This window comes from Tasmannia lanceolata, unplaced genomic scaffold, assembly GCF_043159265.1.
Source record: "Tasmannia lanceolata isolate RefF3 unplaced genomic scaffold, GAP_Taslan_0.1 ptg000011l, whole genome shotgun sequence".
Classification (NCBI taxonomy): domain Eukaryota; kingdom Viridiplantae; phylum Streptophyta; class Magnoliopsida; order Canellales; family Winteraceae; genus Tasmannia; species Tasmannia lanceolata.
The window spans coordinates 25561483-25589455 of NW_027518688.1; the positions used below are offsets into that span (position 1 = coordinate 25561483).

The following is a 27973-nucleotide window of genomic DNA, read 5'->3' on the forward strand; positions in this document are numbered from 1 at the left end:
TCCCACCGTTACTCTTTTGTTTTGTATCTTTTGAGGGAAAAAAAAAACCATATTCGGCAAAGAGGGCTAGCAAAGCCCAATTCTCCAATTCCAATAATAATAATGTTGGAGAAATAGATCTCCGCCCTTCTTTTTTTCGAAACCTTGGCAGAGTCAATTGGAACAATTTTTATTCCTACTTTCCTGTTTATTATACAAGAATTAAAATCTTTGCCAAATCTGATTCCCACGTTTCTCCGTTTCTTCCCGAATCTGATTCTCCGTTTATTCTCACGTTTCTTCGTTTATTCCAAATCTTTAATGGAGAAGTGTTTTCATTTTTATTTTTTTTAATTAAGGGAGCGAAATAACCAATTACTCCAAAAGCTTAAGCTCTTAGAGTTGGTGTTATTCTATCATTTATAGTTTAACACTCCCCTTCAAGTGTGGCCCTTCTTGTTTTTGTTACACTTGGCACATGTGGCCTCTTTTTTGAGTTGGTGGTACACCTGTAATTTTACGAGAAATCATATGATGAGTGGGTGGACATGCAAGTGAAATGGGCAACGGCCCTTGATATTTGATCCAACAGTAGTCCCATCAAAAGATGAAAAAGTGGCCTGCTGTTGGATCAGAAATAAGGGTGGCACTGTCTGCAGTCAAGTTTCCGCCCACTCATCATATAAAATCTCGGAATTTAAATATCAAAGAGTTGTTGGGTTTTGAATCAACAGCTCATATAAGATGATAAAGAAGAATTTCCACTAATGTTGGTTTTGGTGGAAATTCTTCTTAATCAGAGGGAAGCATATTGACCTTAATGCCCCTGTTCTCTCTTTTTCAAAGAAGAATGAAACTATTAAAAGGCTTTTCTAGTTTAAATAATGTGGGGACATCTCCTATTTGTGTTTTGTTTCCTTGCAGTCGAGTTCAGGTAGAGCAAACAATCCAGTCCAGGAAATGAAATTTGAGATCTAGATCAACGGTCATCGTTCAATCAAGAGTGGCAGTTCCACTGGAGTTTTTTAAAAGTTAACTGGTTTCAGCCGTATTACTGCCTAATATTTAATCATTCTTTGCAATTTTGGAGCATAGCCCACATACGACAGGGCCCACAGAAATGGATGGTCAAGATCTTCAGTTCCATCTTCCCATCCCAGGTTTGATCACGTCTAGCATAGGGGTATTTTGGAAAGAAGGGGGCATTTCGGGAAAAAGCACTGAGTTTTTTGAAAAAGCACTGAGTTTTTTTTCTATGTTACTTTTGTTGTAGGAGAGAAGATGAATAGGGGGCGGAAGAAGGGGGCATCTCCAAAAAGTTTAATCGATGTGGTGATTTCTTGGTCTTTGAAAGATATATTGAATAAGGACCTTTACAAAGAGAAGGTTAGACACATCTATTCTCCCTCTCCCCTCTCGTTTGTTTTCCTCGACTTTCTCTTCATTTTTTTCGTTTTATGCTAACACACGACTAAAAGAGATGTTCTTATAAAAAAAACATAGCACTATGTATATAGCTGCACCTTTTTCGTCATTGTCTATTTGCAATCCGACGAAGCTATCGTTCTTTCCCTTGTGTTAAGTATAAAAGATAAATAACGCCTTTCTCCAACAGCTTAAGCTTATGGAGCTATTGGTTGTTTCACATGGTTTCAGAGCAAATGCCTGGGTTCAAACCTCCTTAGGTCACACATGAGGGGGGTGTTAAAGTATAATAGATTAAATAATGCCTTCTCCAACAGCTTAAGCTTTTGGAGTAACTGGTAATTTCACATGGTATCAGAGCAAATGCCTGGGTTCAAACCTCCTTCGTAGCAAAAATCCACATGCAAGGGCCAAACCCAAAAGAGAAGTCACATGTGCCATGTGTGAAACTACCATGTGCCACTTGTGGAGCTAGTGGTTGATTCACACCTTGTTCTTCTCTTCCTTCTCCTCACCACTAGGCTTTTGGAAATCTCATCACTAGGCTCATGGGAAACCACTTTATGGTGAGAGGAAGAAGGACCGAGAGTCTCTTTAAATAGACAATGAAGCTCCCATAAAGCTTCTAAATTAAGAGGAATTCGTTTCGATCCTTTGGCATAAGATTAGCCAAAACATTTCTAAACTTAACGGATTAGCCAATTCATGGAAGGTTGCTTAAATGCAAGTCCACACTAACTTTAGTAACTTTTAAAAAATAGAAAAGCTAGTTTCCAAAATGAGTTTTTAGAAACTTCAAGAATAAGAAACGTCTAACAAAAGATGCTTTTAGATTAAATATCAATCGTACCACATTTACGTGTTTATACTCCCATGGCTATAAACGTTGAAAACAAAGTGTTATCCTCATCGGGTAATTGAAATGGGTGGCTATTCTTGCATACATAAAGACTCAACCACGAGTAGCCTTCTTACACCTCCGCTTCTCTGACTATGAGCCTCATCTATAGTAGAGCTGGACCTCTTTTTTGTTTTTATGGACTCCTAACATGCTACTCGATACTCAATCCTACAGCAGGGCTGCTGTGGATTAAATATCAAGGATGAGATGAGTACATGTTTATATGCTCATTCATCATATAATTTCTCCTATTTGACAATGTGTATGCAAAAAAGGTAGACCCCACCCCATGATACGCTTGCGGGGAGAAATGATATATTTTCCCTTTCTTCAACGGGCCACTCCCTTTTTGTGAAAAATAGAATAAGTATACACTAGAAGGGCTGGTCTAGGGAAGCAAAAAGACCAAATGTATCAGCGTAGCCAGAAAGGTGGGCCCCATCTTATATCTCCGTTGTGGGCCACCCTTTAATTTATATCAGGGTTGTGGGGTTAGCACTTAGCCCCATCAAGGCTTGAGGAATGATTGAATGAAGGGTGCCCTTGCAAAAATCAGCTCCAAGGGCCCCCCGATTGGTGGATTTTTGCAAAGTAAAACGTTTTCCATTAAGCGCATTCCATTTTTTCGGGTGCTTTACTTTGCAAAAATTCACAAATAGTGGCACCCTTGGAGCTGATTTTTGCAAGGGCGCCCTTCATTCTATCACTCAATAAAATTTTAAAAAATTCGTTTTCTAGGAAAATAAATTCCTGGCTTCCTGCATCCAAATTGCTGGAAAAAAAAAGCGTGGACGGCAGGATTCGAACCTGCACGGGCAGAGCCCACATGATTTCTAGTAGGGCTGCAACTTGGGTCGGGTTTTACCCGAACCCGACCCGAAAATAGCTTGGGTTGGGCTCATGTTTCTCGGGTTCGGGTCGAGCCGAGTCTACGATCCAAAAGCCCACATGAATCTCGGGTCGAGCCGGGTTTGAAGGGACCCGACCCGACCCGACCCGGGTTACTTAAGTTATAGTATATATATTTTTTTTCTAAAACTTTGTTACTTTAAAAGTGAAAACTTAAAAGTAAAACTCACGCACACACACAATCACAGAGACTCTTTCCATCTTATGTTCATTTCCCCCCTTTAGCTCTAGGGTTTCAAATTTCAATTAAATAGTTAATGCACTAAATAGTTTGTTATTTATCTTGTATGAGTATAATCATTTTCATTTGGTAGAATGCATTAATTTATTCTCTTTGTACTAGTTATTAGTTAATGCACTAAAGAGTTTGTCATGCTTGAGTTTTTCTACTTTCATGAGTTACCTTGCCAAATAAAAGTTTTCCTTAAAAAAATTGCGTCAACGTAAAAATCCCAACCCGACTGAAATTTATCATGGGTAGGGCCGGGTTTGGGAATCATGGGATTTCCGAAAAAGACCCGGCCCGACCGAGATATTTCTCGGGTAGGGTTGGGTTCTTCAAAACCCGACCCGCCCGACCCTAGTTGCAGCCCTAATTTCTAGTCATGCCCGATAAACACTCCCGCACGTCCACCCATATTGTCATTTCTTGCTTCCATAAATCAGTAGTTTATTTTAAAATTTTCTCTTCTTCCAACTTGGCAATTTTGCATCTTACCTTCGAAGAGTTCTTCTTTGTCTAGTCTTCTTCCTCTCTGCTGCCTCCAGACAGGCACTCCCTTTCAATGGCTTTTCCTTTGCTCTTTATCTCTTGCCTGAATCGTAGAAAGGAGAAATGTAGCTCCTTTACATGGCTTGTTTTCTGGGGTAAGTAATCAATAGCATTTCCAATTCCTTGCTTCTTCCTTTTTTTCTGTTCTTCCATGAGCTGATAATGATTTTGGTGATGTTTTCAAGACTTCTTCTTTTCTTCTTCTTTCAAGTCTCATCTTCTAATATGATCCCAAGGAATCGTTCTGTAAAAAAAAAAATTGAACAAGAGAAATAGATGAGACCTCATTAATTCAATCTTTCATTCATTGCCTTTTTGTAGCGTTCGCCGCAATTATAACAAAGCCCTTTTTTTTTGCGTTCATCCATCTTGGCTAGTGTCATTTATTTAGTTGGTGGGATCTTCTCTTTTGGTGTAGAATTAGATGGACTACCAATAAACTTTGGTACACTCGAATGATTAAAGCAATGTTGCGCACAGACGGCTTCTTCATGCAATGCGGCTAGTTGGAACGCTAGTATTAGAGTAGGTGGCTGTGAAATTCTTACACCAACGCGGATATCCTCTTGAAGACTAGATAAGTAGATATAAAAACACCCTACCAAAAAATGATTCTGATAAACGCGAAGTGCGATTTGACATTCGTTTGAACTGCGAGTGGTAGGCTCTGCTTGAGTTTAGCAAGTGTCCCATTTGGATCTTCCTGTTCACTAGGCCCGAACCATGTACATAAAGCATGAGTGAATTGCTTCCATGCCATCTCGCAAATAGTGCGTCACATCCACTGATACCAAGGGATGGCATCACCAGTAAGATAGATAGTAGCCAGATCTATCATCTGATCATATGGAATATTGTTAAAATCTCTGAAATTTTTCGGTATTGAAAACCCACCAAGATGGATCTTTTTCATCGTATCGTGGGAAACCAAATTTAAGGGACTGATGACATGTGGGTGGTTGAGGTGGTCCATCAATTTCGTCGGCGTTTTGGCGAACTCCACGTTGCAGGTTGTTATCATGATTGGATGTTTCCATGGAGGTTGATCGTAATTGATTCAGTTGAGAACCAATTTCTTCATGGACGGATGTTGCTAATTGATCAAATCATATGAGAATTTCACCGAATTGCTATCGTAGTTGAACAATGTCCTGTGCGTATTCTATGTTGGTGGGAAGTCACCTTTGAGGAAAACCGTGTTTTGATCCTGATACTAGAATTTAGAGAAAAGGTGGTGCCTTTCCCCATCCATGAGGACATAGTTGAACCTGAAGGCATTCCAGACACCAGCCCCTAATGATGCGGGTGCAGTAGATATTCCTACTGAGCAGCCTTCGGGTAGGTCGTAGAGAAAAGGAAGGCCGGTCATTCCTGATGACTGTGAAGTCTATCTGAATGAATGTGAGTATGAAGGAGAAATGGATGATGATCACATTTCTTTCCATCAAGCTTTGGAAAGGATCAGTCGGCTCGATAGTTTCAAGCCATGAAGGAAGAGCTGCTCTCAATGGAGAAGAACCAAGCTTGAAAACTTACTGAATTACCAAATGGAGTCAAGCCTGTTGGCTGTAAGTGGGTCTTCAAGACCAAACGTGACTTCAAGGGTGGCATTGAGAGAGAAAAAGTGAGACCATTTCCAAAAGGCTATACTCAAAAGGAGGGGATAGACTATAAAGAGACTTTCTCTCCAGTTTCTAAGAAAGACTCTTTAAGGATAGTCATTGCTTTAGTAGCTCATTGCGACTTACAGTTACATCAAATGGATGTCAAAAATGCTTTCCTAAATGGAGACTTGCTCGAGGTTGTCTACATGACACAACCTGGAGGTTATCAGGTTGAAGGCAAGGAATATTTAGTGTGCAAGCTTGAAAGATCTATATATAGTTTGCAGCAAGCCTCTCGGCAATGGTACTTGAAGTTTCACACGATTATCACAGAATTTGGGTTTAAGAAAAATATTGTGGATTGATGTATATATCTCAAGGTCAGTGGGAGCAAGTTTATCATTTTAGTGTTGTATGTTGATAACATATTGCTTGCAAGTAGCAATTTAGGCATGTTAATAGAAATCAAGAAATTCCGTTCAAGGAATTTTGACATTAAGGATCTCGGTGAAGCATCCTATGTGATAGGAATAGGGATTTATCAAGATAGGACTCGATGATTGCTAGAATTGTCTCGAAAGACCTATATTGAGAAAGTTATAAAAAGATTCAACATGAATAAATGCGCAACGGGCATTGCTCCTGTGGTTAAGGGAGATATATTTAGTGGTTCATAGGGTCTCATGAATGATTTGGAATGCAAGGAAATGAAGATAATTACTTATGCATTGGTAGTAGGAAGTCTCATGCACGCTCAAGTTTATACCCGTCCAGATTTGGCCTATGTGGTGGGCATGCTTGGAAGGTATCAAAGTGATCCTGGAATGTATCATTGGAAAGATGTTAAGAAGGTTATGAGTTATCTATAAGGAACAAAGGATTATATGCTCACATTTAGAAAGACGGATAGCCTTGAGGTGGTTCGATATTCTGACTCTGACTTTGTTGGTTGTCGGGACACCATGAAATCTGGTTGGATATTCTGACTCTGACTTTGTTGGTTGTCGGGACACCATGAAATCCTAATCATGATGTATTTTTATGCTTTCAAGAGGACCTATATCCTGGATAAGCATGAAACAAGGAATGAGAGCTTCATCTACGATGAAAGCGGAGTTTATAGCATGTTGGGAAGCTTCGGCATAGGTCTTATGGTTGCATAACTTTATCTGGGGGCTTCAGTTTGTTGATATAGGAAGCCATTAAAGATGTAGTATGACACAGTTTTGCTGCGGTTTTCTTTTCCAAGAATAACAAATTAAGAGATGTCTCGAAGCATATTAGATTGAAGTATCTTATTGTTAGGGAAAGGATCCAGGATAAGTTAGTGTCTATTGAGTTCATAAGCACCGCACTTATGTTGGCATATCTGATGACAAAAGGCTTACCACCTAAGGTCTTTAATGACCATATAGCATGCATGGGGATGATTGGTAAGACCGGTTACCTTGATTAGTTGGAGTTTGCATAAAGTTGTATAGACATTGTATTCTGATTACTTTTGAGGTTTTGATCCTTATAAATAAAGTTGTCTGCTATTCCATTATTTGTATTGTGCACATTGAATGGTTGTTTTGAATGTAGAATGTCGGTAATGACATAAGGAGGGGCCATAGTTTATTCATGTTGGTAAGTTTGCTAGCTTTGTGATCAGGTCATTGGATAGATTGATAGTCCAATGATTACATGATCCGTTATTAGCACACTTATTGAATTGAATATAAAGTTATTGTGATTAGCAATTGTTGCAAAAGGTATAAAGCCCATGTAGGCCAAGTGGGAGACTGTTAGACGTTTTATAAGTTTGGAGTTTGTAAACTTAGTGCAAAGCAAAAGTGTTTCCATGTTTTAGATTTTCTAAAATGTGTATTTCCATGTTTAGAGTTATTAACTGTGTATGGCCTTGCATTTTAGGAACATTTCCTTGCATAAGCTTATCCTCAAAGTTTGGAAACGTTTTGGAAGGCAAGTTAGCTCAAATAACTATTGCCAATATTGTGCCTAAAGATCCAAACGAATTTGGGCTTAATTTAGAAGTTTTATGAGAACTCTTTGCCGCTTTAAAGAGTTCTTGGTCCCTCTTCGTATCAACAAAATTAGAGAATTCATTAAGAGAGAGAACTCTCTTTGAGAGAGGTTCCTCATTAACCTAGTAGTGTTGCGAAGCAAGAGAATAAGGGGTGTTTTCGAGTCGCTCTTGTGCTTAGAAAAGGTTCAATCATCATCGGATTGCATAGCGTGGAGAATCGGCCATGGCACAAGGTATATGTAACCCATCTCATTAATTCAAAATTTTCTTTGTTTTTCAATGCCAAAGATCATAAGGGATCACTAAAGTTAATGTTTAGAATAACACAGTCTGCCCGCGAAATGCCTTCTACGACAGTCTATTTTTTAGTAAGTTGTTGCAGATTTCCTTAAATCCCAACTTCATGAATATCCCTTGCAAGTCACCCAAATGGGCTCATGGTCCTCATCTAATTCCATTCATTTTCAATCCTTGTAGTTTGTTTGGTTATTTGTTGTAAGGATTCAATGCAGCTAATATTCGATTCATTTGCAGTGTGTGTCCAAGGTTTTGAAAATCGGAATCGAATCGTAAATCATAACAGGGTTTGAATCGTGTATCGAATCGTAAATCGTAAGATTTTTTCAGATATATATATATATATATATATATATATATGAGGAAAGTGAAGCTACACTGCCGGTGTAGCTAACTTAGCTACACCGCCGGCTTAAAATACAATGGGCCCACATTGTTTTGGTGATCCAAAGAATTCATTTGATTGGCCCTCACATAGATAGGGTGTCCACCAAAAATCAGCTCCATAGGATCATCCCAACCCTTCAAACTGTGGAGGCAAAAATGGACAAATTTGTGAAGGTTTTTACATGTTCATTTTTGCCTCCACAAATCGTAGGGTTGGGATGATCCTATGGAGCTGATTTTTGGTGGACACCCTATCTATGTGAGGGCCAATCAAATGAATTCTTTGGATCACCAAAACAATGTGGGCCCATTGTATTTTAAGCCGGCGGTGTAGCTTCACTTTCCTCTATTATATATATATATATATATATATATAAATTAGAAAAATATTTAAAAATATAAAATTAAGAAATAGGAATAAAATGAGTAATTATCTATTTTTCATTCAAAATTATTAAATTAAATGTAAAATTCCATGATTAGTAATCTAAACTTGTGGTTGATATTGGTAGAAGTAAGATTGATGATGAGGAGAAGAAGGAAAGAAGAGTAGAAAAAGAAGGATGAGAAGAATGGAGTTAGGGTTTTCTTTACTTGCTTTTAGGTTATAAGTTGGTGCATGGGATATATGTGCGATTTATTTCTAATCGTAAAGGGTCCACCCCAAAAAATAAGCAAACAAAAAAGAATTGTAAAACTTGCAAGATTCAAAATCGAGTCGTACTTGAATCATACTACTTTTACAAAAATGATTCTTTCCTCCGTACTTGAATCATACTTCTTCTTTTCTTTTTTTTTTACAAAAAATGGTTCTTCCCTCCGATTTTAATCTTCCAACCCTTGTTGAATCGTACGATTCAAATCTTGAAGCGCACTATTTTAACAGCATTGTGTGTGCGTATGTTTGTATGTATGTATGCTTATTTATGTGTGTGTGTTTGTGTGTCCATAGTTATTTGTTCAAATTTTTTTGACCTCCTAATTATTAAAAGAGATATTTCTTTTGCAGGTGGAAAAGATCCCACAAACTTTTCAATCAGTTGAGCATTATCTTCGGTCCTATTTATTTCCCTTAATGGAGGAAACACGCGCTGAATTGCGTTCGAGTATGGAGGATATTTCTGAGGCACCTTACTCAAAAATAGTTTATCTTAAGAAATCTAAGCCATTTCGGAGCATGTTATATAAAATCAAAGTTGACTGTTGGAGTAATGGGTCTGGGTCTGGTGGCAAGCAATCATACAATCCAAAATGTGGTGATATCCTTGTTTTATCAGATGTGAGGCCTACAACTGTTGCTGATTTAAACCGGATTGGACAGACCTATTTATTTGCTTCAGTCACTAAAGTTGATGATGACGGAGTTTCACCGACGGATTTTACAGTGAAATTGTCGAAGGACATTAAAGTTAATGAGGGCATGGGAAACTCATTTTTTGCAGTTCATTTGGTAAATATAACGACAAACAATCGAATATGGATGGCACTCCACATGACGGAAAATTTGAATGTTATAAAGGAGATTTTGTGCGTTGATCCCTTGGTATGAAGCTTTATTAACTTGTTTATTGTATCTTTTTTGGTTATAAACTATAAAGAATTATGAATTTTTGTTTTCTATTCTTGTTAGTTCCCCAGAGAAACATAATTTGATGACGTAGATTTTGTTTTTCTATTGTTTTCCTGGAAGTAATGTGTTCCCGATCCAGAATAAGAAAAACATGTAATCTGGGTACTATTATCATGGTATCTAGAAGTTTGGTTGATACTACTAAGAATATGTATCCTTGGGTATTGCTATTACGGAATAGCTGATTTATCCTTGTTCTCATGTGCAATTCCTCTTGTTCCTGCTCTAGTTATACTAGGCATGAAATACTAATGAAAATTTTCTCATTGTTGACTGTCTTTCATCTTGACAGGTTGGAAGAAGTTATGATGTATGGTCTTCTGGATCAGATGATATTATTTGGAAGGAAACAATGGATGCTGATTTATACTCATCCAAACTAAATAAATCACAAATTGGTGCAGTATTAAGTTGTCTTCAAGCAAGGAAGTGCAACCACAAACACTCAATTGAACTTATCTGGGGGCCACCAGGGACTGGAAAAACTAAAACAGTTGGGACATTGCTGAGGGCACTCCTAGAAGTGAAATGCAGAACCCTCACATGTGCACCAACGAATGTTGCAATTAAGGAAGTTGCCAAGCGTGTTTTGGCACTGGTTAAAGAGTCATGCCAGTATGATTGTTGCTCATTGGGAGATATAGTATTATTTGGAAATAAGGTTCGTATGAACATTGATGAAAATATTCAGGATTTGTTTCTCGATCACCGTGTTGATAGGCTTGCAGAGTGCTTAGCACCATTTTCTGGGTGGAAGAAACAGCTCCAATCAGTGATAGATTTTCTTGAAAACTGTGTTCCTCAATACCATATACATTTAGAAAATATAAAGAGAAAAAAGCCATTTAAATTGAAGTTTCGAGAATTTTTCAGAAGAAGGTTCAGAATCATAGCAGAGGCACTGATGAATGATCTTAGAACCTTGTGCACTCACCTACCGATGACTACACTTTCTGTAAAGAACTTCGAAAAGATTATTACTGCTCTCAATTTGCTTGAATCATTTGAGAATTTGTTATGTGATAAAAATTTATCTAACAAAGATCTGGAGGAGTACTTTCTGCATTCCGAAGAAGTCGATGAAGCCACTTCTCAATCTATGGATTTTGCTAGGCACGAAGCAACTAATGGATCTACATTGTCTTTGTTGTGCAATAGGAGAATTGAATGCCTTCGAGTACTAAGAGATCTTCAAAGATCTCTTAAAATTCCACATTTTACCAAGAAACATTTGATTCGAAAATTTTGCTTAAAAAAAGCTATGCTTATTTTCTGCACAGCTTCTAGTTCGTTTACGTTACATTCACAGAAGATGAAACCATTTGAGCTGTTGCTTATTGATGAAGCCGCTCAACTAAAAGAATGCGAATCATTGATTCCCCTACAACTTCGGGGTATAAAACATGCTATTCTCGTAGGTGATGAATGTCAGTTGCCTGCAATGGTTAAAAGCAAGGTTTGTGTTTGCAGATCTGTTATAATCCATTATGATGGTTAGTGTAATTCTTCTTTTATTTGTGCGTAAGTAACCTAGGGACAAACACAATTCTTTTTTATATATGAGATTTTACTGTTTGTCAGGTTTCTGAGAAATCTGGATTTGGAAGAAGTCTCTTTGAGAGGTTGGTTTCGTTAGGCCATACGAAGCACCTGCTTGATGTGCAGTATAGAATGCATCCTTCCATAAGTTCTTTCCCAAATACGATGTTTTACAGCAACATGATTTCAGATGGTCCCAATGTGAAATGTAAAGGCTATGAAAGGCAGTATCTTCAAGGACCTATGTATGGCGCTTATTCTTTTATTAATGTTCCTTTTGGAAGGGAGACATTTGGTCTTGGCTATAGCAAGATAAATATTGTGGAGATAGCTATACTTTCACAGATTGTGAGAAACCTTTACAATGGTATGTGCATTGTCAATAGATTGAATATTTTCAACCATAGTTTTTTGGTAAAAATATTTCGTGATTGTTTCAATGATATGCTGATTCAGTTGTGTGTTATGGCTGTGTTCTATATCACTTTTATGAAGAATGTTGTTACAAGTGTTTTAAGCAAATGTTAAATATTTTTCCCATTGTAACACATTTTTTTCTCTTGTCTTTATTAATGATCTTACCTTTTGATTGGATAATCATGTTATTCCCATGATTGTAATAGCTGCATAGGAGCTATTGATTCTGGATCCTCTGTTCCATTAGTTCAGGATGCCCCTATGTACTCTGTGAGTTGGTAGCAGTATTTGTGTCAGTGTAAAGTTCATTCTTGTCTTGGCAGGCTTATAGATCCAATAGTGTGTCAAAGGAAATGCAAAGCGAACAACTGATTATTGACTGAATGGCCAACCATTTTGTGTTCACTGGATTGCTGAGTTTTTGGAGCATTCGATGATGATTTGGCAGTCTGTCCTTGGCTGGCGTTGAATGCATCTTTCTGATAGATCCAATATGGACTTTGGCTCCTACGCTTTTTTCAGCTGAATCATTTGGGAGATCAAATGTTTTTTGGGGAGTTGGGCCTTCGCAGGGGAGAGGGAGAATTTTGGGCACAAGCAACATGATTACTACTGCTGCTGCTGCTGTTGTTGTTGTTGGGAAATGATAAATGCGCCCCTTTTCATCACTAGGGACACCCAGCAGCAGTGTATCAATGACTGCGGAGGGGCTGATGTTCTTCACGTCAGAAGGATTCAATGGATTTGATTGCCACGAGTATCAATGACTGCAGAGGGGCTGATGTACTTCACGTCAGAAGGATTCAATGGATTTGATTGCCACGTACACTTCAGTTGGGGCAGGATTCAATGGATTTGATTGCCACGTACACTTCAGTTGGGTGCCCCTAGTGATGAAAAGGAGTGCATTTATCATTTCCCTTATTATTTTTGAAAATAAAAGGAGATTCTATAAGGGAAAGCAGCGAAGAATTGTAGTAGTTCTAGTTGGATTTTTTCCTCCGAATGCTATCAAGCTAACTTTGGTGGGTGTTCCTTGTGTAATCTGTGCCTGCTGCAGTGGTGCAGTTTTTAGAGATTGTGACGGTGAGGTTGATGATGCCAAGTTACAGATGCTCTGGGGTATAGTTGGGGCAAGTTCCCGAATTCGTAGGCCATCGAGGTGTTTGTAGGATCCCGTTGTTGAAATTATGGAAAGAAGGTTAGACCCATGGAAGCAGAAGTTATAATCTCTGAGTGGTAGGATACCGTAGTTAAGACTGGGTTATGTAATTTTCCTATTAAATTACCAATTGCCCCTCCTGGAAAATCACAAAATTCTTACGTAGCCTTTAAATTACCAAAATTCCTTTGGCCCCCTTTAATTTATATGAAGGGGGCAAATGCGATAAGGTCTTTTCTTTAAAAGGGCAGCAAGGGCAATCCTGGTTTCTCCCAAACCACAACCCTCAATAATCCAAATATTTAAGGAGTTTTTTTCAAAATCATGTAAAAACATGATTTCATGTGAATTTCATTACAGTCTTGGCCAAAACCGTTTCGTTTCGGCGGAAATTTAAAACAATGATTGCATCTAGCTCTGTAATTCATGAGCGAACGAAGCACATTGAAGTAAATGTTCAATTTGTCAGGAAGAAGATATGTGATGGGTCCATTTTTGCTTTCTTATGCTCCCTTGTTACATCAGTTGGCTGATATCTTTAATAACGTTGTAGGGCCTTATCTTCTTCAGGAAACTAGTATCAAGCTGGGCATGATGAATTTTTATAGTCCTGCTTTATGGGTGTGTTGTCATGTATTATATTTATATGTACATTTGTTATGTGTTAATTATTCATGATTTCTATTCTTTTTATTGTTTCACCTTCTTCATGAAAATTTTCTAAAGGATTCATTAGCCGACCCCAACTAGTTTAGGACAAAGGCTTAGTTGAGATGAGTTGAGTTGTATTCTTTTTATTGTTTCCCCATAATTAAATGCACTTTAGTCATTGTAATAGTATTTCTCTTGGATGTTAATAGATGGCAATGGGGACTCTCTCTCCTTATGCTTTTGATCGCAAATATTTCACTCTTTTATTTCATCTCTTCTTCATCTTCTTCTTTGTTTCTTTTACTATTAGTACTCTTGATTCCATCAAACATGACTAGCTTCTCTATTCTCGTTGCAAATTTTATCCCAAAAGTACATTAGTACCTCACACAGGCATTGGGCCAAATGACTGGGAATTTAAAGTAAAACTTTTTCTTTCCCTTTTTCTTTTGCCAATGTTGTTTCCTAACGTCGGGGATTTCCATGTAAATCTGTTGCCCCATGGTTTTGTTGATTTTATTGTTATTATGATGCTTTCTCTGCAATAATTTACATCACTGTTATGTCAAAATTGTTTGTTAAGAATCAGTAAAACTGCGAAAGCCTCTTTCTGGATCAATTTGTAAAAAGCAAGACTGAAAACATAAAACTTGTTGAGATGAATGTCATATTTCTTGTAATTTTAGCTTACTAATTAAAACATCTTCAAACGAGCTTCTTTGGAAGTAAGAAATCCTCAAACCTTCATTAAGTGAAGTACATGACGATACCAGATCAAATGTTGACCTCATTTCTGTTATTAGTAAATAATTTAATTGCTTGTCCAAATTTATTCATGGGACCCAGATTGAAGGGTGACCTCAATTCTGTTATGGTGGGTTGGTCAACTATGATATACATGGCTGTCTCAAGGTTAATGTATCATTGTCCTAAATGTAATAAATACACAAGTTAATCTATTTGTTTGCTGTCATGAAAAATATGATTAATGGTTATAGTGTACACATGCACACATTATTTTGGCTTTCTTAAGGATAATTTTCACTTTAATTTCTTTAATTGGTGCTTATAAGATTTGGATCTGACTTGATCTTCACAGCATCCGTTACTATGAGGCAAAGACTCAGTATTGGTGTCATATCCCCCTATAAAGCTCAGGTTGTTGCAATCAAAGAGGAACTTGGAAACAAATATGAGATGCTTACTGACTTTCATGTTAGGGTCAAGTCAGTTGATGAGTTTCAGGGTGGAGAGGATGATGTTATAATCATTTCTACTGTTAGGTCAAATGGTAATGGTTCAGTGGGATTCCTTGCCGATCCTCAAAGAACAAATGTGGCTTTAACAAGGGCGAGGTAAATTCTGTTGCTTCCATAGGAGGACCGCATGCAGTTAGTAGCTCATAGTGAGAAATCAGAACAGTCTTTATTTTTCCTTGGATCATGTTCGAGTCTCTTTCTTTAAAGGTTGTCCTTGTATTATAGTTTTTTGTTTTCATTACAGGCACTGCCTTTGGATTTTGGGGAATGAGCCAACTCTAATTAAGAGTGGTTCTATTTGGAAGAAAATAGCCGTTGATGCCAAGGAGCGTGGATACTTCTTTAACGCTAATGAGGACAATAGTTTGGTTGAAGCGATCATTCATGCATCAATTGAGCTTGACCAATTTGATGATTTGCTTCACATGGATTCACTACTTTTCTGCAGGGCAAGGTGGAAGGTACGCTACTTCTGTTAAGTTCATTCTAGATCGATTTATATTCTACTGTTTCCGCCCTCTAGCATTTCTTTATCATCCAATATTGCACAACTTGTCGTATTATGCACACGATGCTTGTATCTGGACATAGATCACTTTATTTTGCCTAAAACTGTAATGTGTACTTGTTTTGTCGGCCTTTGCATAATTGAAAAATTCCACCTCAAGTAGATGTCTATGTATTATTGGAATTCACTATCATCTAGATCTATGTGATAATTGTTTAAGAGCGCTGGAAAATGTTGGTTCTCATGGTTATTTACTTCAGAAATTTAATTTTCTCTTTTCTAGTTTGTATTGTTGAATCAATGTTTATGCTAAAAAGCGCCATTTGGCATCAACAATTAACCGTATCGCTTCCAACCTGTACTTTTGAAGTGGTTCTCTTGAGAATTACAGTTTGGAGTTTTTGATAAAGCACCTTCGCCTTCGTCTATTAACATTCAAAGATAACTTTGCAAGGGGGCAAATCGATGTTATCCAGCGCTTCCAAGTGGTTCACACACATTCAAAACTTCAATGTTCTACAATAAAAGCCATATCATCTTGTGTGCATTGCCTGAAGCCAAAGTTGGGAATTCCCATCCCACTCCAATCAACTACAAAAGGTCTTAACAATACTCATTGTTCTTCTTAAGTATTGATTATCCACATTAATCTCGGGTTCAAAATAATCAATGAATAGAAAATTGGTTAGAATGATAAATTTTAACACTTACAGGCTTCAGACGTTCCAAACCTTCACTAGTATTCTTTCAAATATCACCTCAAACTTGGAAAAGCCAGTACTAGCAGAATCTGGTAGCTCAACCCTTTCTAGTGATGTCATCCTTTTTGTCGGCATATGGAAATATTGCCAACCCACAGACACAAGTCAAAGGAATTTTCTCCTTGAATCCTTTATTTGTTTGAAAAGTGTTTGCGTAAATGCATGTGCTCCTATAAAATTTTGAATTTTTAGTTGGGGTTCAATGCCATGTGAAGAATTTGAAATTTGAATAATGTACAGGTCTTTAAGGGAAAAATGACATGTATTCACTTCCGAGAATTATAAATGGCAAACAAAGAGTCATTACAAGTCTTCAGTTTGTAACAGTTACTCTTGGTTCTCTCATTTCTTTTTGGGAAGTGCTCTCTAGGTTCTTGTTTGGACTTTTATCTTTGATATACATTTGTGGATGTGCCAATATTCACTTCCATTTAGTTTTTCTTGCGAAATTTAGTGACTATGCTCTACTCAGTTTACTTAAAACTACCTGTAATAGTTACTCTCTGTTCAATTGTACACAGGTTCTTTTTAGTGATGACTTTAGGAAGTCGTTTGCACGACTTAAGAGAAATATTCGTAAGGAAGTGATTAGGTTAATGATCAAACTTTCTGATGGTTGGCGTTCTAAGAAGTTGAAGCTCGATTCTGTGGATGGAATTTCCTGTCAGCTTTTGAAACAGTACAATGTCCATGGGCACTATCTTCTTTGGTCAGTTGAAATTCTAAAGCATTCAGACTACTTCCAAGTATTGAAATTTTGGGGTATTTTACCTTTGGGAGCGGCAGTAAAACTGGCTAAGCGTCTGGACAAGATGTTTGCGAAGTATACCAAAATGCATATATCACGCTGCAAATTGAAATTCTTTGAGCGGTATGCACAGCACTTTTTTTCTGAATTATTGCCTCTGTTTATTATCCGCATTTGAATATCTTCGTTTAACACTAAAAATATAAATCTTAAGCAATTGAAAATAAGATATTAAGGACTAGATGTGAGTGTTTTTCGTCTCTGTAAAACCTGATTGTCTCAATTTTACCATATGTGGTCTTGGTTAAACTTGGGATGAAAAGAGTATTGCTCTGGAGTCTGTCTCATTTCTCAACAAGGACTGAATGCAAAGGGGCTGCATTTCCTAGTAACCTTCATGACTTATATAGTTATATGTATGATTGCATCGGAAACCTCTTAGAACTCCTGTTTCCAGCTTATGAATGTACTTGTTCATAAAGGTTGTTGTGAATGTGTTGAGTTTGTATAAGTTCCAACATTTTGACCTGCTACTATTCTCTAATATGTGATTTATTCTTGTACTAGGGAGTTGGAGGTTCCAATGAGCTGGGAAACCAGCCCAGATGAGTGTGCAACTGACCCTGGGAAGGATTTATCTTTGCACAACCTTGGCAAGGAACTTAGTGCTTCTGCCTTTGAGTTCAGGTGAGTTGTTACTTAAATTTTGACTTATACTGGAGTAGTATGAAATTATCATGTTGGCTTTTGTGGAAAGTTATTACAATCATCTTGATTACTCTCCCTGTATTGTTTTAATTTGTTATATAATGTACACTTGAATGGGTTACTATAAATTATAAATTTATTGTTTAATTTCATATATGGATGGGTAGGTGAAGTAGAGCGGGTCCCTGCCAAAGACTACGGGTAGCACCATTTCCATGTAACAAAGCATGTGCTTGTAGATAATAGTACATGGAAGGGGTGTTTTGTCATTTTAATTTTTTAGGGTTAGTATAACTAGCGTAGCTCTCGTCATTAGGAGGGGACTCTTGGACATAATATTGAGTTGGAGAATTGGGTTTTCTTATTGGAGAGAATTCTAGGTTGTGCTATCTTTGGAGCATTCTAGGAGCAAATTTCCAAGTAAAATTTCTGCATCCTGGACTCCCATATTCCCTGCTGCAAGCAGGTATTCTCATCTTCCTGGTGAACTCGGTAAGATCCAGTTGTGATGCAGGTGCATCCGTTGAGATGCCACAAGATGCCCAAATCGACAATCCGACGGATGAGAGCGAAGATCGAAGCAACAAGATTGCCGAAGAGTACCTTCAAAAGACCAATCATCCTAAGGCTGTTAGGAGAACAGAGAGGATACGAACTCAACGGACCTAGATGAATCTTTGAGTTGGACAATGGAGATTGACTTTCCTTTAAGAGGTAGGAGTTGAGTAATCTTTTAGGGAATGGTAAGTAAAACAAATATTAGCAGTAGAAGAATAAGCTTGGAAACGAGGCCTTAAAGAACGGAAACTACTTTCCCACTTTCCGTTTTGGCGGGCTTTGAAAATAGCAAAGATGGTCTCACGTGAATGCCTTCTCTACATGCCTTTTTGTTTTGTGGAATCTTTTGGAAATATTTCTACGGTCATAGGACGACCAAGAGGGAGGAAAGAAGGCTTCTTTTTTTTTTTCTGATTTCTTGTTATAGAAGTATCCAGAATGCCTCATTTCTATTAGAATTTCTTCTTATTTTATCTTTGTTTCTGTAATTAGAATAGGGGAATTCCAACTCTTTAAATACACCATTAATGAATGAGAAGATAATTCATCTTGGCTAAATCATATGTGTGTGCTGCTCTGTTGAGTGGGTTTTCTCCTTGCTTTTGAGTGAAGTAGCAGATCCCATTGTTTTGGGTTGAACCTGCAACTCCTCTTTTGTACTTTTTTTTTGGCGTGTCGAAGTGCAAGCCTTACCACCATTGAGGCAGCCGTTTCTGCTTCATCTTCTCCTTCAAACCATCATCAATAAGCCTAGCACCACCTTACCTGCAACCAACTTTTTTCTGTCACCCAAAACTTGAGTAACTGATCCTAAAACTACGCTAGCCTTCTTTACTTGTTACCCATTTAACACCCCATACCATCTTCCTTGTATAACAGCCATAAAGCCTCCCCTGTTTCAAGCCTAAACCAATCCCGAGAGACCACCGTTAGAACCAATAGCAGCCCCTTCACTGTGAACCACAGCACCCCTTCAAATCATCACTCCCAACCAGCTCCACGATCATATTTTGTAGCCACAAATCCGTATGCCCAAACCATTTATACCCAGCCCTTTCATAAGCCCCTTCTTAGCCCTGTGTAGAGTATACTCTTAAACCCAGCCATCTTCTTCCCTCTAAACCTTCAGCCCATTAGAAGCCCAAAATCTTGATCATTTAATAATCCCAATTTAGTATAAAAGCTTCCGCTAATCCACTCCCTACATTATTTTGGTATCAGAGCCTAGGCTCAAGGAATTCCTTAATTCCTTGCTATCCATGGCACGTGGAGGACAAGAAACCGGAGGGAGCCCCGAGTCGCACCAAGATCCGCCCATTGAAGCTGGAAGAGTTCCTGACCTCGCTCAGATTTATGAGGCACTTATTAGTAGCTGTCGGGAACAACGGGAGATGCATCAACGGCTTGAAGCGTTGACTCAACAAGTGGAGGAATTGAGATTGAATAGAGCTCCACATGTGGCCGAATTCGAAGAAGGGGAGTCGTCGGGGATATGATCTGAGAACCCCACGACTACCACCGCCTAGACGTACAATCGAGCAACCCCCTTGCCCTCCTCGCGATAATTGTCGATGGGATTCGGGAATCAAATTAGAGATACCTGAGTTCCATGGCAACCATGAACCGGATGAGTCCCTTGATTGGAGTACCCATATTGATTCTATCCTCGAGATCAAGGATATCCCGGCGGACAAGGTAGTTCCAAACTTCCAATCCTCTCCCTTCGCTTCAGTGGACGAGCCGCCGCTTGGTGTCCAGCATTCAAGTGCCACCGCCAGTATCTGGGAGACCCTCCTATCACCACTTGGGGAGATTTGAGACGCGAGATGAAGCGAGAGTTCGTGCCCTTTAATTATGAACAAACCCTGTATCAAAGGTTTCACAAACTCAATCAGGGGAATCACACTGTTGCTCAGTACACGGAGGAGTTTCACCTGTTGATTGCCAGAAACAATGTGCGAGAAACTGAGCAGCAACTCGTCTCATGTTACATCAGTGGGCTTAGGTTGTCTATTCAAGACAACTTAAAGATCCATACTTTCTTTAGCGTGTCGGACGTTCAAGCCAAAGCTGTACTAGTTGAAGAAACACAATGAAGAGGCGGTCCACGACCAAGTTCCTTTGGGAATAGCAGCACGGGGCCTCGCATGACAACTCCACCACCTATTTGGGCCACTACACCGTCGACTCCGGCTCCACCACATCGACCTATCATAAGGTCCCAAACAGCAACACAGTCGATTCAACAACGAGCACCTGGTAATCAATCGGGAACACGGTGTTTTCGTTGCAACGGTTTTGGGCATATTGCCGCCCCATGTACCAAGCCTCAACAACAACTACTAGCCTATGAGCCAGAAGGAGAGCCTATGGATGATCTTCTTGAGGAGGAGGAAACCCTTGAAGAAGAAGAATATGTTGCCGCAGAAGATGCATATGGCCAGAGTTTGGTCACACGCCGCATAAGGAAGAGGGTTGGCTCCGCCATAACATCTTTACCACCCGATGCACTATTGGTGGGAAGGTGTGCAAGGTGATCATCGACTCCGGGAGTTGTGAGAACGTTATCTCACAGGAGGCCGTGAAGAAGCTCAATCTGAAGATCGAATCGCATCCACAACCATATAAGCTTGCATGGCTTAATAACACCAATGAGGTGCGTGTGTCTCATCAATGCTTAGTCTCCTTTTCCATTGGCGATCGTTATAAGGATAGCACGTGGTGTGACGTGGTACCCATGGATGCATGCCATATCTTGCTTGGGAGACCATGGCAGTATGATCGCAAAGCTGTCCATGATGGAAGGAAGAACACCTACACTTCCAGGCAAGAGTATAGGCATCGGAAAATTGGTCCTACTCCCTTCCAAAGGAGAGCCCAGAGTATAGGCATCGGAAAGAAAGATTACTTGCTTATCCAGGCAAGAGTTTGAGCAAGACGTCGAAGGAGCTGAAGTTGTTTTCGCCCTAGTAGCCAGCTCAAAGATACTTGATCCAGAGGTACATGAGATGCCCGAGCATGCCAAAACGATAGTAGAGGAGTTTGGCGATGTCTTCCCTGAAGACTTACCTCCTGGATTACCTCCAATGAGAGAGATCCAGCACCAGATCGATTTGATGCCAGAAGCAACACTACCCAGTAAAGCTCACTATCGCATGTCCCCGAAAGAGCATGAAGAATTAAGAAGACAGGTATAGGAGTTTATTGAGCATGGTTTTATTAGAGAGAGCATTAGCCCATGTGCAGTGCCGGCTCTCTTGGTGCCAAAGAAAGATGGTTCTTGGCGTATGTGCGTAGACAGTCGAGCCATCAACCGTATCACCATCAAATATCGTTTTCCAATTCCTCGTCTCGACGACATGCTTGACCAGTTGGGTGGTGCTACTATCTTTTCGAAGATTGATTTGAAGAGTGGATACCATCAAATACGTATTCGTCCTGGTGATGAGTGGAAGACCGCCTTCAAAACAAGAGAAGGCCTATTCGAGTGGATGGTCATGCCGTTTGTCCTACCAATGCTCCTAGCACTTTCATGCGAGTCATGAATCAGGTGCTTCGCCCCTTCATCGGACACTTCGTAGTAGTTTAGTTCGACGATATCCTCATCTACAGTCGTGACGAAGAAGCACACACTCAGCATCTTAAAGAAGTGTTAGAAGGTCTGAGAAAGGAGAAATTATATGCCAACCTAAAGAAATGTGTGTTTGCCACTTCCAAACTCATTTTCTTAGGATTTGAAGTTTCTGCAGAGGGACTCAAGCCCGACGAGTCCAAAATTTGCACCATTGTTGATTGGCCAGTGCCGAAGAACATCCATGATGTGAGATCTTTTCATGGATTGGCTAGTTTCTATCGAAGGTTTATCCGTGGTTTTAGTACCATAATGGCACATCTTACCGATTGTATGAAGCACGGAAAGTTCGAGTGGACACCCCAAGCCCAGAAAAGTTTCAAAGAAATCAAGGTATGCCTCACTAGTGCACCTGTCCTAGCCCTACCTGATTTCAACAAAGTCTTTGAGGTGGACTGTGACGCCTCTAAGATCAGTATTGGGGCTGTGCTTAGCCAAGGCCTTCGACCCATTGCTTACTTTGGAGAAAAGATTAATGGCGCCAAGTTGAATTACTCGACGTACGATCTTGAGTTGTACGCCATCATTAGAGCCCTACAGTATTGGAGACATTATTTGATCCAACGAGAGTTTGTACTCTACTCAGATCACGAGGCGTTGAAGTACCTTCAGGGCCAACACAAACTAAGTACGCCCCATGCCAAGTGGGTAGCCTATCTTCAAGAATTTACTTTCTCAATCAAACATAAATCGGGCACTCAAAATAAAGTCGCAGACGCCCTTAGCCGTCGCCACTTCCTTTTGAGCACTATGCGAATTGAAACCTTGGGTTTTGATTTGTTGAAGGATGAGATCCGAGGCGATGAACACTTTGGCAAGATAATTCAATCTATCGAGGACGGAGAAGATAGCGACTACTTGCTTATGGATGGATATCTTTTCGAAGGCAATTGTTTGTGCCTACCCGATTCCTCTTTACGACTCAAGGTGATTCAAGAAATACATGATTGTGGTCACTTTGGCACGAATAAGACATTAGCCGCATTGAAGGAGAAATTTCACTGGCCAAATATGGACAAAGATGCCAACAAGTTCGTTCAAAGATGCAGAACTTGCCAAGCGGGAAAAGGACTTCAAATGCAGGTCTGTATATGCCCTTACAAGTTCCTTCCTTTCCTTGGACTGATATTTCTATGGATTTTGTATTGGGTTTACCAAGGACTCCTAGAGGATGGGATAGCATCTTCGTGATAGTAGACAGGTTTTCAAAAATGGCGCACTTCCTACCTTGCAAGACCATGATGGACGCCTCTAGGATTGCTGATCTATTCTTTAAGGAGATTGTCCGGTATCATTGCATCCCTAAGAGCATTGTCTCCGACAGAGATTCCAAATTTGTGAGCCACTTTTGGAGAAGTCTGTGGAGAAATCTTGGCACGAATTTGAGCTACAGTAGCCCATATCATCCTCAGAGTGATGGACAGACCGAAGTTGTAAATCGCTCCCTAGGAAATCTCTTAAGGACAGGCGTGAAGACGATGGCAAATTGGTATCTAGCGTTGCCTAAGCTAGAATTTGAGTTCAACTGCTCCGTCAATCGTACCACCGGCTATTCACCTTTTCAAGTTATGCTTGGAAGGAATCCACAGGGTCCATTGGATTTGGTTCCACTACCTTCCACTTCACGAGCTCCAAAGAAGGTAGAAGACCTCATTGCAAATCTACAACATATCCATGCCACAGTCCGCGCCAACATTATCAAGCACAATGAAAAATACAAAGAGCATGCTGATCGCAAAAGGAGACATGTTGTTTTCAATGGAGGAAGCAGAGTTTGGGTTTACGTTCCACCAGAAAGATTGCCTTCAGGGACATATAACAAGCTTCATAGTCGAAAGTTTCCGTCCCAGATAGTTCGGAAAATCAATGACAACGCCTATCAGATCATCTTGCCTACTGGATGGGATATTAGTGACGTTTTCAATGTGAAACACTTGTATCCGTTCTATAGTGATGACGAAAGCTCGAGGTCGAGTTCTTCCCAAGAAGGGGAGGATGATGCAGGTGCATCCGTTGAGATGCCACAAGATGCCCAAATCGACAATCCGACGGATGAGAGCGAAGATCGAAGCAACAAGATTGCCGAAGAGTACCTTCAAAAGACCAATCATCCTAAGGCTGTTAGGAGAACGGAGAGGATACGAACTCAACGACCAAGATGAATCTTTGAGTTGGACAATGGAAATTGACTTTCCTTTAAGAGGTAGGAGTTGAGTAATCTTCTAGGGAATGGTAAGTAAAAGAAATATTAGCAGTAGAAGAATAAGCTTGGAAACGAGGCCTTAAAGAATGGAAACTACTTTCCCACTTTCCGTTTTGGTGGGCTTTGAAAATAGCAAAGATGGTCTCACGTGAATGCCTTCTCTACATGCCTTTTTGTTTTGTGGAATCTCTTGGAAATATTTCTACGGTCATAGGACGACCAAGAGGGAGGAAGGAAGGCTTTTTTTTTCCTGATTTCTTGTTATAGAAGTATCCAGAATGCCTCATTTCTATTAGAATTTCTTCTTATTTTATCTTTGTTTCTGTAATTAGAATAGGGGAATTCCAACTCTTTAAATACACAATTAATGAATGAGAAGATAATTCATCTTGGCTAAATCATATGTGTGTGATGCTCTGTTGAGTGGGTTTTCTCCTTGCTTGTGAGTGAAGTAGCAGATCCCATTGTTTTGGGTTGAACCTGCAACTCCTCTTTTGTACTTTTTTTTTGGCGTGTCGAAGTGCAAGCCTTACCACCATTGAAGCAGCCGTTTCTGCTTCATCTTCTCCTCCAAACCATCATCAATAAGCCTAGCACCACCTTACCTGCAACCAACTGTTTTCTGTCACTCAAAACTTGAGAGTAACTGATCCTAAAACTACCCTAGCCTTCTTTACTTGTTACCCATTTAACACCCCATACCATCTTCCTTGTATAACAGCCATAAAGCCTCCCCTGTTTCAAGCCTAAACCAATCCCGAGAGACCACCGTTAGAACCAACAGCAACCCCTTCACTGTGAACCACAGCACTCCTTCAAATCATCACTCCCAACCAGCTCCACGATCATATTTTGTAGCCACAAATCCGTATGCCCAAACCATTTATACCCAGCCCTTTCATAAGCCCCTTCTTAGCCCTGTGTAGAGTATACTCTTAAACCCAGCCATCTTCTTCCCTCTAAACCTTCAGCCCATTAGAAGCCCAAAATCTTGATCATTTAATAATCCCAATTTAGTATAAAAGCTTCTGCTAATCCACTCCCTACATTAAGTTGCCCTTTCAATTGGAAAGAAATTGCCGATTCTCGGTCCTATCATTTTCTTTTAGTTGAAGTAAAATTTCATTTCATCAATCCAATCCATAGATTTCATTGAATTCTGATAATAGCCTTGCAATACCATATGAAATTTCTGTAATAAACGAATAAATGATGGCTTGCATGCTTGAATTTTAATGCGAGTGCTGGAATTCTTTGCATCTTATGGATCGTTCCTCTTAAGCGAAGAAAATGAAGAAGATTGCTCAGATCGGATAGCCAATTCCCTCTCTGTGATGTTCTGGAAATGAAAACTCCCATAGTTATGTAGGCAGGCAGTCTTGTTCTGAATTGAAATTAGACTTCCATCACTCCATTCAATCCACCTTCTTCTAAGAAACCTTCATCTTTAACATATAAGATCCTGAGAACATCAGCTGAAATTAACCCTCCAAATAAGTTTCGAATCTCCTAAAGCTCAATTCCATCTCATGATTCTGTTCATGCAAGATTGTTACGGTAGAAGGTGATCTCTCAAGAAGTTTGACTGAAAACTGCATTCCAAACGAACATGCAAATATGACCCATGGATGATTGGTTTTGGGTTTTCATCAACCAATGGAGAGCTCCAAATCGGCTCATAATATGGAATGCAAGCCATTTTAGAAACATCATTGGAGCTGGACCGATGCAAGCATATTTTAACAAATTTTCTTTCATGGTTACTGTTGAGATGTTGTGTTTGTAAAAAGTACTCACAGAATACACTTGGAGGTGATCACAACCGAACATTCCTTGCATAGAGTGAGCATAATTCTGCTATAATGAGGGCACTGTCTGGCTTTAGTAGTACTTTCAGTTTCTTCCAAAAACTCTTAAGTGCCTAATAATGTTTGTTGGGTGGCTGCTTGAGTAGTATCAAAGGAGAAATTCAATCCCTTGCACCTGAGTGCTAGATGTTTGCAAAAATGTGTCATAGGAGGCTAGATCCAACCAATTGCTCGCCAGGGGTAAAAATAGACTTTCTAGAAGTTGGTCTCACAGCCAAGACTCATTAAGTCACTGGGAGGTTAACATTCGGTGTGTTTTCCTAGTGATTGCCTAAGAGTAATTAGTGTCGATCTGAACTCCCCTTTTCAAGGGTGTCCCACCGAGTTCTCAACCTACATCAGTAGAACATACGGTAAAGCGTAATTTACATTCGCTACTTACAAAAAAAACTTATAAAAGAAATCTAGATGTATCCTACCTGGATCTGTTGAGTATCAGAATCCTACATGTCCGGAGAGTATGTGGCTGCTTAGATAAAATACCTGCAACAAATGTTAACTCTATTTCTTGATTGCTGCTGCCATTTACTTAAGATGCATGTAAATGTTGCATTTTTCATGCCTTTCTGAATGTCACATGTACTTGTTCGGCTACATTTTTTCAGGGACCAGAACCACTGCAAAACCGAGACGGGGGAAGATCTGTCAAGCCGTTTAGCTTTGCTTGGTCTAGGCAAAGAACCCGATGCATCTGCCAATTAATCTAGTAAGTTGTTATTTTGTACATATATCTTATAGTGGGTCATACAGAGTCATCATGCCACTTGGTATCTGAATAACAGTCAGTAATTCAAAGTCAGAAAGAAAGAATGAAGAAAAAAATCATTGGTTTGATACAAATTGTTGGCAATGCAAGCAGAGTTATGGTAGTAATTGAAATTTGTGCATGTGTTGGTGTTGTTCTTTTTTCATTTCTTATGGCTTCCATCAAGATGGCTAAGTTTTTGGTGCTTGTGCTAATGTTTGTTTTCTTCTCTATTTACCTGGATTATTTTGGGCACCAACAACATAAATTCCAATACTAGATTTCTCTAGGTCCTGTTCGTTAAAGATTATGACAACCAATTGTGAGTGCCAAACCAATTATTGGACCCAAAATTACGTTTAAATTACGCATCTTGCATGCTTCACTGATTTTCTCTTATACCTGTTGGTTTTATTATTGTAGGGATTGTAGGTCATGACAATGATGCTAGTATTTTTTGTGAAAATCCTACTTTCTGGTTGCTTACCAATATTTCGATGTTGGGGTTATAGAACAATGACAGTTGGTTTTCAGGTTGCAAGAAAATGGAGGCGGTGTCTCGGGTTTTGAAGGAGCAAGGTAGGAAACAAGTCTTGTTGTCTCTGCGATCTACCTCTCCAATGTGAATTGCAGTCAGGGATGTACTTAAGAGATTGAGGTTTTTGAAGGGTCTATTAAAGTGGCTAGTGTTTCACATGTTCTGCTAAGACGAGGTTTATTTAGAAAGGGAGATTGGCAAATTTGTAATGATTTTCTTTCAGAGTGCTATTTGGTTCTGACTTGTTTCAGTGTTCTAGTAGAGATCTGACAGTTAGAGTGTTGTCTTTTTATACTAAATCATTCAGGAGACAATATTGTGTAGTAGACTTCTATGGACTTTTTTTCAGTGGACTTCAATATTGTGTAGTAGACTTTAACTCTGCCCATTTTTCGTCAAAAGAAACATATAGAAATCTTTTTCCTGCAATGCAAACTGGGCCAAAGTCTATCTCTTGGGGTCCAATAGTTTGGTGATCCAAACCCACATCAGCTAGCTTCTACATTAAGAGCACGTTTGTCTACCATGAATTTATTTTCTTGTTAAATTAGCTTCTCCAGGTGGTGAGAAAGAATGGGAGAGGGATAGATACAAGAGGGACTAAATGGGGAGGGAAAGAAAAGCTTGAAAATCCGGAAACAAAAATCTCACCCCAAAATATGATTGACTTTTTCCTTGTTTTCACCCCAAAATATGATTGACCTTTTCCTTGTTTTTAGCCACTTCTCACACTCAAGTTACTCG

At 39.3% G+C, this 27973-nt stretch overlaps 1 protein-coding gene across 3 annotated transcripts; it reads left to right on the top strand.

The window, feature by feature from the left end:
* Positions 1 to 1256: 1256 nt before the first annotated feature.
* LOC143886782 (putative ATP-dependent helicase C29A10.10c) lies at positions 1257 to 27571 on the top strand. 3 transcript variants are annotated; one of them, XM_077390900.1, is made up of 10 exons: positions 1257 to 1365; positions 9313 to 9846; positions 10226 to 11389; positions 11515 to 11839; positions 14802 to 15057; positions 15206 to 15422; positions 16752 to 17101; positions 17546 to 17665; positions 26552 to 26652; positions 27226 to 27571. In XM_077390900.1, the coding sequence occupies exons 1-9, from the start codon at positions 1261 to 1263 to the stop codon at positions 26646 to 26648; spliced, it is 3168 nt and encodes a 1055-aa protein (XP_077247015.1). In that variant the 5' UTR covers positions 1257 to 1260; the 3' UTR covers positions 26649 to 26652; positions 27226 to 27571. The 3 variants fall into 3 exon arrangements, with proteins under 3 accessions (XP_077247015.1, XP_077247016.1, XP_077247017.1); XM_077390901.1 differs by lacking the exon at positions 1257 to 1365 and adding an exon at positions 3777 to 4081; XM_077390902.1 differs by lacking the exon at positions 1257 to 1365 and adding an exon at positions 7517 to 7852.
* The last annotated feature ends 402 nt before the right edge of the window (positions 27572 to 27973 follow it).

Excerpts from the sequence above, each read along its gene's own strand:
- LOC143886782 (XM_077390900.1), top strand. The coding sequence starts at position 1,261 with ATGAATAGGGGGCGGAAGAAGGGGGCATCTCCAAAAAGTTTAATCGAT. Across the intron at positions 9,847-10,225 it reads TTTTGTGCGTTGATCCCTTG|GTTGGAAGAAGTTATGATGT; the intron begins GTATGAAGCTTT and ends TCATCTTGACAG. Across the intron at positions 11,390-11,514 it reads CTGCAATGGTTAAAAGCAAG|GTTTCTGAGAAATCTGGATT; the intron begins GTTTGTGTTTGC and ends ACTGTTTGTCAG.